This window comes from Cottoperca gobio, chromosome 7 (genome assembly GCF_900634415.1).
Source record: "Cottoperca gobio chromosome 7, fCotGob3.1, whole genome shotgun sequence".
Taxonomy (NCBI): domain Eukaryota; kingdom Metazoa; phylum Chordata; class Actinopteri; order Perciformes; family Bovichtidae; genus Cottoperca; species Cottoperca gobio.
This window is the reverse complement of record NC_041361.1, coordinates 9,955,707-9,971,453: the sequence shown is the minus strand read 5'-3', so window position 1 is coordinate 9,971,453 and position 15,747 is coordinate 9,955,707. Positions and strand designations below refer to the sequence as shown.

At 40.5% G+C, this 15,747-nt stretch overlaps 2 protein-coding genes across 6 annotated transcripts in view; both read left to right on the top strand.

Annotated features, from left to right (window-relative positions):
- Positions 1-3,233: 3,233 nt before the first annotated feature.
- Positions 3,234-15,747, top strand: part of LOC115010536 (homeobox protein Hox-C6a) — a 31,166-nt gene continuing 18,652 nt past the window's right edge. For 2 of the 5 annotated variants that reach the window (XM_029435150.1, XM_029435149.1), the window contains exon 1: positions 3,234-3,642. In XM_029435150.1, coding sequence (XP_029291010.1) covers positions 3,547-3,642 — 96 coding nt within the window. In that variant the 5' untranslated portion in view covers positions 3,234-3,546. Of the gene's footprint in view, positions 3,643-8,842; positions 9,577-10,037; positions 11,005-15,747 lie in introns of those variants that run through there. The other 3 variants (XM_029435148.1, XM_029435147.1, XM_029435146.1) reach the window with 3 other exon arrangements.
- hoxc5a (homeobox C5a) lies at positions 12,049-14,818 on the top strand. The gene is made up of 2 exons (XM_029435151.1): positions 12,049-12,526; positions 13,844-14,818. The coding sequence occupies exons 1-2, from the start codon at positions 12,049-12,051 to the stop codon at positions 14,050-14,052; spliced, it is 687 nt and encodes a 228-aa protein (XP_029291011.1). The 3' UTR covers positions 14,053-14,818.

Here is a 15,747-nt window from a genome sequence, read left to right as displayed (position 1 = left end):
AAACAAGATGGCTCACAATCATTTCTGTTTTTTATTAATATTACAGCCTCGATTACTGGAAGTATTCCCTCTCCCCCTACGCACACATACACATGAGGCGTATACATACGTAAGGTGAAAAGCTAAGTCACAGTCCGATCTAATATGCATTTGCCTCTTCTCTGCTATTATGAGTTATACACTTTATGAGGCTGTAGGGGCAAATACGAGCCTCCGTTTACATATCCAGAAGTCATTTGATACAAACAATCAAAAAACAATTGAACGAGGAAATGGCTAAACGTGCAACAATGTTGATGTTTTTCATGATGCCTTGTGCTCAACACATATACTGGCGTCGGCAGGAAGGAAGAGGAGGCGCATGTGCATTGAATAGCCTTTTGACTAAAGTTTGCCTAATTTAAACTTTGCAACTTATTCGATTAATAAAACGCCAGACGTGCGTTTACAGACGTATCTCTTTACCTTTTAAGGAAAGGTTGCGAATCCCATTCACAGCATGCGTACTCTCCAACGCCTGAGTCGTGTTTGATTCATCCTCTTAATAAGAAACTTCCTCTCTTCAGGGAGGATAAGAAGCTTTTCTTAATGAATCTTGGGATGAATAATGGCAGTTTGAGATGAGATGAACAAACATCTGGCGTGATGTTAATAATCAGACTAAATAATGGCAAAGCATGAGGGAGGCTCTATCTGTCTATACCATGCAAGGTGTTGTGTGAAACTTGGTGTCCAGACAAACCTCCGGAAAGCATCAGAGCGTTGAAATCAAAGCGGAAATAAGAGGCCAAGTGCAGGTAACACCTTGTGTCTCCTGCTCTCCTGCCCAGCTGCTGCTGCTGCTTTTATGATGACGGTTCAGAATAAATGGAGGAAATGAGTAGTCAACATAAAATCAGAATATCATTGAAGTAGCACAAACTGTGCAGAAATGTAGGTCACATAGATAAAATACTAGCTCGACTATATTCATAGGAATCTCATCCTTCTTTTTCCAATCATGTAATTTGACCTCCTCCTCTTCTGCCTATGTTTGCAACATAATTTAAAGACCAGCTGTATTTTTAATTTGAGGGTCAATAACAGACTTTTTTTTATTTAAAATGTAATGTATTATTAGAACTACATCTCGACTAATTAACAGTGCCGTCTCTCCGTGTAGCTTCACTGTCATGCATCTAAATTATTCAAAACTCCTGGTGTGCTTCTAGCCTGTCTGCTTTTTATCCCCTCAGTTATAGTCTGAATGAGCTTTAGTGATCCATTCGATCTGTATGTTAGACATTGTGGATGCAAATACTTCACCGTGGAGAGTACTGTAAGGTGTGAGTGCTAGGAGACTGTTATTCCTCAAAGGAATATTATTTATTTATTAGCTCCTTAACTTTGACTCAACATGTTTAATTATTTTTTTTAAAGTTGAAGGTAGATTATGAGATTTGAAAAGAACAAGACCTAAACGGAATCATATTTTTCAGACCACAGAGAAATATAAACACAGCTCCATAATTTTCTCCAATTGACAGATGTTTCTTAATAGTTGTATCTATTTATTTATTTTAAGTAAAAGGAACTTGCAGATCAACAAAGAAGAGTAACATCTATTTTGTGTGATTGGTAAAGTTAGTGTAGCCTAACGAATGAAATCGTAACGAAAGCAGTGTCACACAGGCTTTGTGTTTGCATTCTTTCCATGTAAAAAGGCGGATTGCTTGCAAACTTGATTTTTAATTTCAGTATTTTTGCTCAATGTAAATCCAAACTGATACCACAGAAGAAAATAGGGTCTTTCAGATCTTCAGTTTAGAGTTTATTTCCTTCAATTGTGTCTTGTGTTTTTCAGAATGAAACAATGATGCGTCAAAGCTCAGCCTTTTCATCCAGGGTGTTAATACCTCTATTTACGTGTGTGTAGTCTTTAGAAAATTCCGGATGTGTCCCCAAGTAACAGCTATTCTGCACCATTGTGTGTGTATACTTTTACCACGGGGTTGACATTACCAATAAAGTTTAGTGTACCTGCTGTAAACTTTATTGGCGGTGTAAACGGCTTGGATGGGTCTGAATCTTTTGTCTGTTTGCCGAGGCTCAGTGTGGAGATCACGGCCTGCAAGGACAAGATGCACCGCTCGTCCAAGTATGTAACTCACATTTCCTTCATTATTTGGATGTAGGGAATTTATTTTTGTTCGTTACTGAGACTGTATGCAATCATTTTCTTTTTCTAAAAAAATGCTAGAAGCCCTGCTTTAGTGAGATTTATGAGCTAAAAGCTGCGCATTAGGCTCACATTAAATGATTTCTCCTCTATTGTTGTCTTCATCTTGAATCCTTATTTTTTTTTAGATGTATTTCAATGAAATATTATTGTTGAAGGTGAAGCAACTTTCTCGTAAACACAGTGGCCGTCTGATGTTCTCCTGGTTTCTAACATGTAAGAATGTATTTTGTTTTTCCTGCTCGGTGTGTGTTGTTCTTAGATCCTATTGAAAGTTTGAACCATATTTACAGTGAATGTTGTCAGACAGTTGAGTGGCTGTTGTGGTGTGTGCGTGTATGTTTTCTCCAGACTCAAACTGCACCTTTCCTGCTTTTCAAGTTTAAAAAACAACGTTACCCTCCAGCCACTTAGTTCAATTTGACCTAATCTTCATTTCAACGCGCATGTAGCTACCTAGGGCGTCTAGTGGACGTTTGATGTGAACAGTGGAAAGTGATATCCACTTACTGGCATGTAATCCATCCTGAGAGTCAGTCAGAGAGACAGAGGCCCTAATATGGAAGTATAGTTAAGCTAATTGAAGTTTAATCAGACGTCTCCTCTCTCTCCATGTCTCATATCCGTCTCTCAGTCTCTCGTCCTGTCTCCCCTCCCTCTCTTTCTCGCTCACACACTTTTATTTCCCATTTCCCGTTGGATGGGTACATTATGGCATACAGCTTGTCCACCAGGGGAACTGTCATATTTTTTTGACGTACGTCTAATTTGTGACATATGGGAAATCTCAGCAACGCGCTTCATATCGTGTGGCCATTTTTAGTTTTGTGCAATCGAAAAAAAGAAAGGGGAAAAGATGGGTGCAAACATTCCTGGTTGTTAAAGGGAGAAATTTACAGCTGAGTAATAAAAGTTTACGACTGAATCCTTTCTGCGATTGGCTGCGGCGAGCCACGTGGCACACGCTCTATGAACATGAACTTTATGCTGTTGTCTATTCTCTGGTCCTTCCCGTGTATCAGCAGCAGACTAAGCTGGGGCGTAGAAACGTCCTTTTTTCTTTACTTTAATATAAAATCACTGCACAGACATTTTGGCGCTGCTTCGTGTGATATTCATCCGTTCTCCGACTTCCTGACAGAGGGATCTTCGGGACAGTCGCCGCCTCTACCAGCCGCTGCGTTTATCCCCCCCGGAGGCAATAAAGCCGCGTCTGGGAAGGAAAAAGGAGCAAGCAAGCCCTGCTAAAAAAAGACTTTTCTCGGCAAACAGACAGCCTTGCCTCCACGAGCTCCTTATCGCCGGGATGTGAAGACAGTACGCAGGAGATGTGCGCTCTGTTGATATTTCCCACTCGCCATCGTGACCCCTCAGCTGCTCTGTTGGACCTCAGCGAAGCTACAAACTACGGAGAGCCTTCTGGGGTAAGATTACACATATCTCAATCACTCTTTCTTAATGTTTTCATGTTGTGTTTGGCTATGAGCCGCTGGTGGCCGGGTTGAAATGATGAATGATGCAGAAGAGTGAGTGAGATGTCTATTCTGTGTAGTTGTGACCTGACCTGTAGCCTGGGAGGCTGCTGAAGCCCTGGGCGAGTTTGAATTGTACTTTACTGGCTGGTGTAGTGGCACCTACGATTAGCCTACATTAGCGAGGCATTTAAGAGATGCTGTGCCAATGTGTTGTAATAAATTGCCTAATGATGGTAAACTTTGTCATCACTCATAGGCCCTGTTGACCAGGCAGTGACAAATTACATTCATGTGCTCCAATTATTTCCTGTTCCCATACTTGTTGTCACTTGTTATATTTAGTCTGCGCTAAGGGCCTGAATATTGTATGCAATTTCACGCACGCGCATGCACACATAGGCTACATATGTACACACAGTGTAGATCCCGGCAGTGCCCCCTAGCGATCAGAAGTGTCGCATGTGGAAGTGGGCGGATGTTGAGGCTTGTTGTTTATGGCTGCTGGTTTTCGGCGGCGTTTCACTGCGGATGTCAGCTGACCCGGCTGATACAATGCTGCCAACGAGTAACCGCACGAGCTGACACCAAGGAGTGTTTCTGAGTGTCTGTCTGATTTGTTGTTGTCACCTCGGAGAATGAGAGATTGGTCTGTTTTATGGTTTTGTTCTGATATAATGAAATGCAGTGCTTTGTTATAAGATGCTGTGACATAATCACTGACGACATTGCGATGAGCAGCATGAGATTTTATTCACACAATTAGCAAAACATCATCACAAATATCATCCTCATCATCATCATTAAAAACACCAACAATAACGAAACAAGTCATTTTAACTTGAGTGAACAGGGCGTTATGTTTGAACTGCTTGTAGTAAATCATACATGAATGGTGGCTCAATGTGAATCAAATACACTCCAGTACTTCAATTTCTTTCCAACATGTCGACAATAAAAAATAACAGATTCATTTCTAAATACTGTCAGCATGTGGAACAGCACACATATGGGGCTGAAACCCATGTTTATGTGTGTGTGTCTGTGTGTGTGTGTGTGTGTGTGTGTGTGTGTGTGTGTGTGTGTGTGTGTGTGTGTGTGTGTGTGTGTGTGTCTGTGTGGTGCGTGGTGCGTGGTGTATGTGTGTGTGTGTTTGTGAAACCCTCCAAAAATGTGTTAAAGAAAATATAAATTAAAAGGGTAAGGGATACTAGGTTGGTCTTTCACCCCAAAACAGTAGTCTACCCATTGCAGAGGTATCCAATGACATCTTAAATACCTGTGTGTGTGTGTGTGTGTGTGTGTGTGTGTGTGTGTGTGTGTGTGTGTGTGTGTGTGTGTGTGTGTGTGTGTGTGTGTGTGAGTGTGTGTGCGTGTGCATGTGTGTGTTGCTGAAATGCTCCCCTTGTGTTTTATTATTGTCTGTGCAGAGACAAAATATTGTTAGTGTCATAAAGTGATTTCATGTGTCTCTGTCCCCAGCTGAAGCTCAACAGTCTCAGCGTTTCAATCTTGTAAAACACACTTATTGGCAAAGCCTTGTTCTGGAAGCCTTTGAAGTCTTTTAACCTACTGTTACAAACGTTGTTTGCTTTTCCTTTATGAAACATTGCTTTTGCAATGGATTGTGTCCGCTGCTGCCAAATACTATGCCTGCAGAGAGAGAGAGAGAGAGAGAGAGAGAGAGAGAGAGAGAGAGAGAGAGAGGGGGATAAAAGGAAAAGTAGAGAGAGAGTCAATACATGATGTTTGGGTTGTTAGGTAAATCGTGGTTTAAAATAAGAGGGGAAACCCACATTCTATTGTTTTGCCCTGCAGTGTTTTAAAAACCAAAGATAGGTTCGCGTAAAACTCCATGAAGTCATGAATCTGTCCGCATCACCACATTTAGAACCTCACTTACAAATCCCGACAGGGCAAAATTTTTGCCTTCTAATGGTCATAATTTATGATGTGTGGATCAACATGCGCTCATTGGGCAACAGCTTCCTGAGTGCTTAACGAGCATAAAGTCGAACACTTCCGGACATTAATTGGGCTAGCCAGCGATGGTAAAGTGCTTATAGAGGGCTTTACATTGTTAGTATGTGAATTACTCCTTATTAGTAAGGTTAGAAGCGGGGGAGAGGAGAAAGCATCAGGGGCAGACCAGACTTTGCCTCCCTTGCTGTGTTTTTAATCATGGCCGATAATGTAGAAATTTTACAGGTCCCATATAACTAATTCTAAGTGATGTTTTGCTGTTGGATATTGATGTATAAGAATGCAAAAGAGAAGTTAAAGGTTCATGGACGTGGATGGGCCCTGTTGTGTTGCATGGGGAGCAGGCTGTTAAAGTTAGGCCTTCTGCAGAGCAACCAATTAAAAGGCACATTTAAAACCGATCCAGCATGATAGTAACTAACTGAATAACCCTGACAAATATAATAATAATATAAATGATAATAATATTAATAATAATATAGTCCTGTTATGCATTATCTATTTCCATCATGCTTAGCCTTCATTGCGCATTCACCGTTGATAACTACAAATGAAGAGGATATACTATTCATTAATGAATTATTAATGGCTATTATTAATATCCATGGTTAGTACTTAGTACCAGGCTATTGTTAATAATTTATCATTTTTGTCTTAGACCTTCTTGGTTCATTCGTTCATCGGCGGTCATAATATCCTTTTAAAGATCGTGGAAACGTGGACCAAACGGCTCCTTTCCTTCCTGCATCAAAAGCCGCGCATGTGATTTGCCTCACGGGCCGCAATAAAACACTAAAACACGAGGGAAAGAATGACCTTTCTAATTCTGCACACTGGCACAACCGCTGCTGCATTCCTGCCTCTCCAGTCCACACATTGGCTTCAGTGTTCAGCCTTTATTTACAACCTAAACTTCATGGAACAGCGTGTTTTTTGGGGGGCTGTGAATAACAATTAAGGACAATCTGTGTTTTTTAAATCCAAATATTTTAATTTAAATTAGTGAAAAAAAAGCTTTTAACAGTTATTACAAAACAAATTACAACAACTGCATGGTGACGACAACAGAAATTGTTATAATGAAACAAAGACTTTCACAAATCCTGTTCACATTTCTGACACCGTGAGCGTGACAAATCAAGAAAGTAACACTGACTGCCACACAGCAAATTCATCACATTTTGAGCTTCATTTCTATTGGTTGAATTTAAATTTAAATGTAATTTTGCCGTATACACTTTGTTTTAGTTTTCTTTAATTTGTTATGTTTGGTAACATTTAGTAACATTGTGGGTTAAATGCATTTATATAAATTGGGACTCACAGTAGTTTCATTCTGCTATATATGTTTGTTTGTTTCATCATCAACTGATTTGTTACTTAATATTAATGTGAGAAGGAAAAAATAATCCCTGGATAGCAGTAGTGGGACTGCTTACAGCTTTCAACTTTTGTGCTTTATTTGCCTAAAATATGTGCGACGCGGATGTCACATATGGCCACGAATAAGGTGAAGGGAAACTTTTATTGCACCAGCTACTTCCTTCTCTTTGTTCTTGTCTCTTTTATGGGCTATTCAGGATCCCAAACAACAGACCAAACAGTGTTGCACGTTTAGGCTGAAAGTATTCACCCTATTGAAGAAATAAATGAGGTGGTCCAATAGACTGCTGTGTTTTAACAGACATTTTCAATAACTGTATTGATTATTTTATTGGTATCTATTATGGCCTGTTGCGAAAAACCAAGATAATGTGAATGATATTGTGGAGTATATTGTTATCCTGTCTGAACGCGCTTGTTAAAAAAAAACAAAAAAAAAAAAAACGCTGGTGGTGTAAAACTGCGCTCTTATCAGCTGTACAAAAAGTAATTTAATTATATTGATCACAGAAAACTGAGAGTGAGTGATGCTGGTCTCTTGTCATTAATGTAGAATTTTACGCATTTAAAGGCAGCACATTTCGCCCTGACAGGCGTTCAAGTCTTGTTAAATTTTTGCAGAACACCTTTAAAGTCATTTTCCAACCCATAATTTGCTGCTGAGATAATTATCGGTTCCCCTTCCCCCTGTGTGTGTCAGAGGAATGTCGAAGTATGATCAGAACAGTGGAAAAAAGACTGGAACATCTGCATAAGCATTTTAACACGTTGCATTTTACTCTAATAACTCTAACTTCTGTGCGTAAAATTGAAAGCATACAGTGTATAGTTAAGAGTTAAAGAGACTGTACCTGAGAGCCATCAGCTCATAGTGAACACCGGGCACAGTTGGCCTGTGGAGGATTTTGTCTGACGTGTGCTGGACAGTCGCATAATTGCTTATATTTTCAAAGACAGTGGCAGAAAGTATCTTCTTAGACGCAGTTCTTTACTAGTCGGTCGGACCTATACACGCTATTTCCCTTTACTTTAAGCCTCCACGTGCTGTGCAGTGCTTTCATTTCTGAGCCTGCTCGTGTTGCAGGGCTTTGCTGCAGAGATAGTTGTTGGTGTGCTGGGGAACGTCACTTGTTTTATTGCCCTCACAGAAGAGGGACCATAAACGCATTCTTACCACCTACACCCTCCCCCAGTTCCCTGCAAAAGCATTGAAATTGCTCACATGCCAGATAATTCATACACAATGGAAACATTAACAGTATGTTAGAAACTCGTCGATATGGCTGAGATAAACAATAAATGCCAATATTAATTTTAGTCTCCCCACAAAGGGCTGCGGGATAAGAGTATGTATATATTGTAGCCCATTGCTGCAGTGGTGTTGTGAAATTAAAACTGAGTTTTGGAAACACACACACAAACAAACAAACGCACACACACACACACACACACACACACACAACCACTCCCACAAATCACAATAACTCAGAATCACAGGAAAGGGGCTTTGCTTCATATTTGAGTAAATTGATTTAATATCTGATTTCCTGAATTGCACTCTTAAAGACTCCTTTGGAGTTGTGTTCATGTGTATTTTTATGCAAATGTTCTGCCTTGCTTTGAGTGTGATCACTGTACTGAATGACATTGCCCACATTTTGCATCCTATTCCTCCTCAAACATCAAACATTCTTAAACTTCATGTCAAAAATATGCAATCCAGCCAAGCTTACAGTGTGCCACTCCAACTCTACGTTGTGTTTATCGGCATTTAGCACTAATGTTCAAGCTCTGAGCTAAAAGCTACAGTTTCTCCTTAACTCCTGCCTCTCAATTGGTGGAGAATGGTCAGCTGACGTTGTCATATTGTCTCTCACCGAGCCAAGCCTCGGCTATAACACTCGGGTTTGTGCGCCTTAACCGGAGATTGGAAATTAATAATATAGAATCCTCAAAGTAGTCCACGTCCAGTTAGAGAAGCAGAAAGTCGAGGGGAGAAAAAGAAGACCTTGGAGAAAGGTGTGGTTGGTTGACACAGACGGGAAGGAGATTTACTGAGAAGGAGATTGAAAAGAGACCGATAAAGAAGTGGGGAGAGTTGGAGACAGGGTTACAGGCAAGGTATGAATTCTTATTTCGCAAACCCGTCGCTCTCCTGCCATTTATCCGGTGGTCAAGATGTTTTGCCTAACGTACCCCTGAACTCTACCACCTATGACACAGTCAGACATTTTTCGTCGTACGGTGCTGCTGTGACCCAGAATCGGATATATGCACCTTTCTACTCTCCTCAAGACAATGTCGTGTTTGGGTCTGGCAGGGCACAATATGAATATGGATCAAACGTATTTCTTCAAGACAAGGACGTGCTCCCCAGTTGCAGACAAACAAACATGGGACTCAATTCACAAAGCCACATTGCTCAAGAGTACAGTTTGGATCAAGGAAGAGCAGGAGCGCAGGATCAGAAAACCAACATCCCGATCTACCCGTGGATGCAGCGAATGAACTCACACAGCGGTGAGTTTTACTACGACAAATAAATTAAGGAAATGGGCCAGTTTTACGATATGTCTTACCAAGAGAGTAAGTTACTTTTTATGGCCCCATAAAACATTACTGTATCCCCTCGACTTGTAGATGGGCCTTTACATGTGCAAACAAACAGCTTTCATATTAAGAAAGATATAGTAGCCATAATCAGTAGCGTGAGACAGAGAGAAGATATTATGATGCTTTCATTATTTTAGATGATAAAGCAAATATGCTCTTTCAGATAGGATTTGCCTATCAGTTAAAATGTGTTTAGTTTTCTTCGTGGATTTGGATTACAATTATGATTCTAACAATGAGGTAAAACTTGTGCTCAACTGCTTTAAAGTATTAGTAGAGCACAAACAGAAGCATGCTATTTTTATTTTATTTCAAATGTGACTTCGATTTATAAAATATTAAATTAGTGACTTCACTTTTTATTTCAGCAGGAGTGGGCTACGGGACAGACAGACGCAGAGGACGTCAAATATACTCTCGTTACCAAACACTTGAGCTGGAGAAGGAGTTTCATTTCAACCGCTACCTGACCCGGCGCAGACGCATCGAAATCGCCAATGCGCTTTGTTTAACAGAGCGGCAGATCAAAATCTGGTTTCAGAACCGACGCATGAAATGGAAGAAAGAGAGCAACCTGACCTCCACGGTGACTGGAAGTGAACAGACAGCAGCCTCTCCAGAGGAGGAACGCAGTGGCGCAATTGAAGAAGAGAAGGATGAAGACAAGAAGAAAGAATAGTTTAAAAAAAGAAAAACACCTGATGACCATAAACCCAACATAACTACCTAAAAAAAAATCTACATGGACTTGAGAGCGACTTCACTGCATGATGGCTAGCCCGCAGCTCTCCCACTTATATCCCATGCTGACCACAGGAGTGTTGAGCCTTAGAAATCCAGATTATTTCAGCCACAGTATGGCCCACTTTGACATTTGGAGCGTTGAATTTTTTGTTTATTGCAATGTCACACTTGTATTGTGAAAATAAAAAGAAGTATTCATTTCTACGTTATTTCTCATGCCAGTAAAATCTATGTATTTATCCCCACACACTCCATCCATCACTGTGAACTCTTTGATCACCTCAAAAAATACAGTGTTGGTCAGACTTAACTTAATGTTGTACATGCACATTCCACGAACTAAAGGAAAGGAGCGGGCGGACACTTTACTTGATCCTAGTATAATCTAGTACTTGAATCATCCGCAGAAAAAAGCGTCCTGAATAAACATGAAAGTTGCACGGATATAGACCACAGTCCACACACACAACTGAAATGCCTGTATATAATCAAAGTAACAGTATACTATGTAAATCCTGTGAGGACTGCATTTAGCCGCTTGGATAGACGCTGCATAACATACAATTGCGCTTAGCCCCCTTTTTTTGATCAGTTGACACAATAGGCTTTCCTTGTGAGATAGATTTGTACACTAGTAATTCTTCACATTTGTTTGGGAGTTACGAATTCATGTTTTGTCATAATTGTGTATCATGGAATAAAAATATTTGTAAAAATTTCACCATCGTCTTGTGATTTTGGGAGCATTGTACTTTCTGAGTCAGCTGGCTCATAAAGAAAGATTTTTTAAAATACGCAAAAAAAACCTCGTGATTGTGGAGGCTTGTTGTTAAATATTAATTTCATCATGACCTTTATGGTGAATCGAGGCTGTAAAGGCAAGTGGGTAACAAATAAGCTAATGAAGTGATTTTTAAGCCAATGTTGGCCTCTTAAATATAAAATATTCAACTTTATTGGCTTCATCGGAGCACGGGAATGAGCAATTGTCCAATATGCAGTTAAACACTATAACATTCCCTTAGCTATGTTTCAATAACACAACTTCCACGTCCATATGCGTCAATATATTTTAACCAACTGAGCAATTTAAATTCTCATCATTATTACTATTGCTACTATTGTTGTTGTTGTTATTGTTATAATTATTATAATATGAGGCTGTTGGTGCACTCGCAGTGTGTCAAGGGCAGAGAGCTCTGGCCGGTTCTGAGGGTCCTGCCCTATACCAGACACCAGATGACGCTCTTGTCTTACTGTCCTGCCCTTTTTGCGCTAAAGATCTCTGCCTGGTCCTCAACAACAGCTCAAAGTTTACCGGACACGTTTCTCCTATTCATCAATATCTCCATTGAGTATCAAAGCCAATTTATGACTGGCCAACATGTGCACGTGATCCCATACAAATACCCCATATTTGGGCAGCGCACGTCGGATCAAGAATTTGAAAAAAAGATACCAAAGCCTACTCCACCTATAAATCGTGGATTATTTTTTTAGGGCAGACAGCTCTGAATTTTCCAAAAGCGGCTACAAAGAAAAGCAATGATCAACAAAAACAGGAAAATAACCGCAACATACATGCCGCAACCATCGCTAGTTTAAAAAGAAAGTGTCGGTGATAGTTAAAAAAAAATGAGCTCTTATGTTGACAGCTGCAATCTCAGACAAACAAGCGAGCCAACTTCTCCTAACACTATGTTTAGTTTCGATCTTTCTGGGCGCCCGTCCAGCCGCTATGAGGGTGTTAATGTGAACGGGATATTCACTTGTCCCGTCCCCACGACCTCTGTTGAACGGGAGGAGATGAAAACTAGCCTGCGTGGCATTACGGATACACCTCTCCCGTCAGGACCACAGATAACCATGGTCTCCAGCAGCTCGTCCGTGGAAGCAAGCGGGCTGAACTACGGCAGCACCACGCTGCTGGGACGAGTGGCAGACAGAGACCCGGAGAGGAGCGCAAAATCCGGCGGCAACAAGAGCCAGGAGAGCGAGAGAAACGCGGAGAATACGCAAACGGTGAAACGACACACAAATGTGAACCAGCGTCAGGACAGTGAGCAGCGGCCACAAATTTATCCATGGATGACAAAACTGCACATGAGCCACGGTAAAGTTTGCCTATTTTCTAAAGTGCGACTAAAGATGCTTTCCCTTATTCACTCTTTACGCTGCAACACTTCTTTTTGCCCGATCCAGTTTCCCTCTTGAGTTTTATAGGCCAAACGCAGGAAATAATAAAAACTCGCGGTCATAAATTTTATGACAAAGGCATCCATTGCTCGTAAACCTGCTCTGTTACGGTGAAGAGGTGATCTGTGGCGTGATTTATGGTGGTATAATTGGATAAGAGAACAAAACTGATACAACTATGAAATAATATTCACAAATTCAGCTCTAAGTATTAGTTTTTGCCTTGCTGCGTTTATAGTATTAGTTAATGTGTTACATTACCAGGCTCACTGTGTGTGTGTGTGTGTGTGTGTGTGTGTGTGTGTGTGTGTGTGTGTGTGTGTGTGTGTGTGTGTGTGTGTGTGTGTGTGTGTGTGTGTGTGTGTGTGTGTGTGTGTGTGTGTGTGTGTGAGTGTGAGAGAAGCTTTAGCCTTAAATTGAACTCTGGGAAACACCAATGCCCTGACCCAATCATGAACTTTTCACCTCTAAAAGATTTGAATAGGCGTCCATGCCTTGAAGCCACTGGTTGACTATTTAGACTGCAGATGGACAGTGAGCAGATTTGCTGCAAAAAGAAGCTACTTCTGTTTTGTGTTCCTCCATATGCAAACATCCTGGAGCACACAGCAGGAGCGTTAAGAAATATTCAAGTCCAATAGCAGAAAAAGGCCTGTTGCTTAAGTTAGCACGCCTGTCCATGAGCAAGTCTATAAATAGGGAAAGATATCTGGAAAACATCAGATTCCATTTTCTAATCCCACTTCTTTAGATTTTACACATCTGTTTTTCCTCCCACGATGTTATACTCCTGCAGCGAGTAGGCCGAGGCCAGTGTTTACAGGGAGGCCAGCACATTATTAGTTATCCCGTTTTACATATTATAATAAGATACGATTTCTTAAGTAATAGTCTTGTGTATATTATATGTTTAATGCGAACGATATGTAGAGGGCCCTCCTTGCTTTAAAGTGAATATATTTATTGGATGTAGTTAACCATCCTTATCAGCCTGACATAAATGTGTATTACACGTACCCACTGTAAGTTTATATCAGGTTAAATTAGGTTATATAAATATATTTGATCTTTTAAATGAGGGTGGAAGGCAGTAAATTAATAGATGTGTGCTTGTATTGCTTATTTTTATGGATAGTCAATCTTTTTTTTTTAATGTAATAATACTATTAGTACTATTTTATTTATTTACCACTATAATGCTGCTGAAAGCTAACTGATTTTAATACCACTTCAGAATCGGAGGGTAAGCGCTCCAGGACCAGTTACACCCGTTACCAGACTCTGGAGCTGGAGAAAGAGTTTCACTTCAACCGGTACCTGAGCCGCCGCAGGCGCGTAGAGATCGCCCACACCCTGTGTCTAAACGAGAGGCAGATCAAAATCTGGTTCCAGAACAGACGAATGAAGTGGAAGAAGGACTCAAAGATCAAAGTGAAGGAGTAAAAGTGCACCAGAGAGCGGGGTGCATGCAGCACGTTTTCAGCCCTACACTGCACAGTGCTGGAGTGCCGCCTGACCTCCGGATGAACTGCTAGGAGCAATGACATCATGACACCGCTCTGTGTGCTTCATCACCAATTATGTGTCACTTGCTGCAGTTTGGGACCTAATGTATTGAATATCACTCTCTTTGATCAATCGGTTTACATTTCTAAATTAATTTGCTGCCCATGCGATGATAACCTCACTTTGCTGCACGAAGGGGACAAGAGGTTGAGGGGAGCTGGGTCCTTCACGCTGCAAGGCTTTGTGGTCTGCAGTGCACTGAAAGACTGCACAATGCTACTAATAATCTATGTTTTTAATTATGAAGAGTAGTGGAGGCTGGGTCGTGACCTGCATCATTTCAAACTCTATATCATCTTGTGATAAAACTTTAAGATCAGCGAATCAAAAATGCAAAACATATTTCTTGTTGCATACAAGCTGTCCTGTAAGCAACAGTGAGATTGTTTCCCACTAGTAAAAAAAAAATACTTTTCCACCTCTTTCCTTTTCTTTTTAAATTCACTAATGTGTTGCAGTGGTTGAATGTGTGATGGTGTTCTGTGAGATAATATCTTTGTGAGTGAGTTTCTGTGAAGGAATCATCCCTGTTGTATGTCATATCCTTGTGAATCTAAATCATTGTGTATAATTCAGCCACTGTATGTGATAATATTGTGATGTGCAATGAAGCCATTTCTCTTGCCCTCTGTACACTTAAGGTGCCTGGAATAACTGATAGATGGCTTAATAGTCGATTGTAACCAATAAAGTCTCATTAAAATTAAATTAAATTTTCCTATGGTCAGTATGCACATTTGTGTCATTATTCTTCTCATATCAGTGTTAGTTAGCTGAATCACACAGCTGGCGTATATTTAATGACCTGCAAGTCTACTGAATTTAACTACCATAGAAATTGTACTTTTCAAAAAAGACTACAGTTTTTGTCTTTTTCTTTTGTTTTATTCCATTGATCACGTTTTTAGCTTGACTCGGAATCCACAGAATTTCATTGACTGACAAACGCGCTCTGAAGTTTAAGGCCCTCATTAAACTTTATTGCCCCTTTTCCAGCACTCCACCACAAGCAGACTCCCGTTTCCTGTTTTGTCAGGGAAGGAAGGGACACACTAGCCTGTGATAACACTCGCCCACAACACAACATGGATGCAAAACTTTGGTTTCCTGTGTCCACAGACTAACGTGTCATCACTGTTGAGACCATATGGCAACTTTATGATATCGCTCTGCTCTTTAATCCTGGCATCATTACATTGTGGTAAAAAAACAAACAAAAACACTATCTGCTGGTGACTTCAAATTATGCCAGTTTTGTAGAAGTAGTAGTATGACGCAGCATAACCCAAGGTTATGAGGTAATTTCTCTATAGCACTACTTGAATAAAATAAAAATCAACTCACCTCTCAAACTAATAGCTTCCTATTCAACTTCCTTAACGGTTATGAGAACCGGTCAGTACAGCGTCCACTTTCTCTGAGCTCTGTTGGGCCTAACCTATACGTGGACAATGTATTGAATCCCTTTTTGAATGTCTTTCTTTTAGGGTGTTTTAAAGTTTACAAGGTTACATATGCCAATTGCCCCAAGCAGTGCCTGTGAATGGTGCACAGGAAGCACGTGGTGTCATT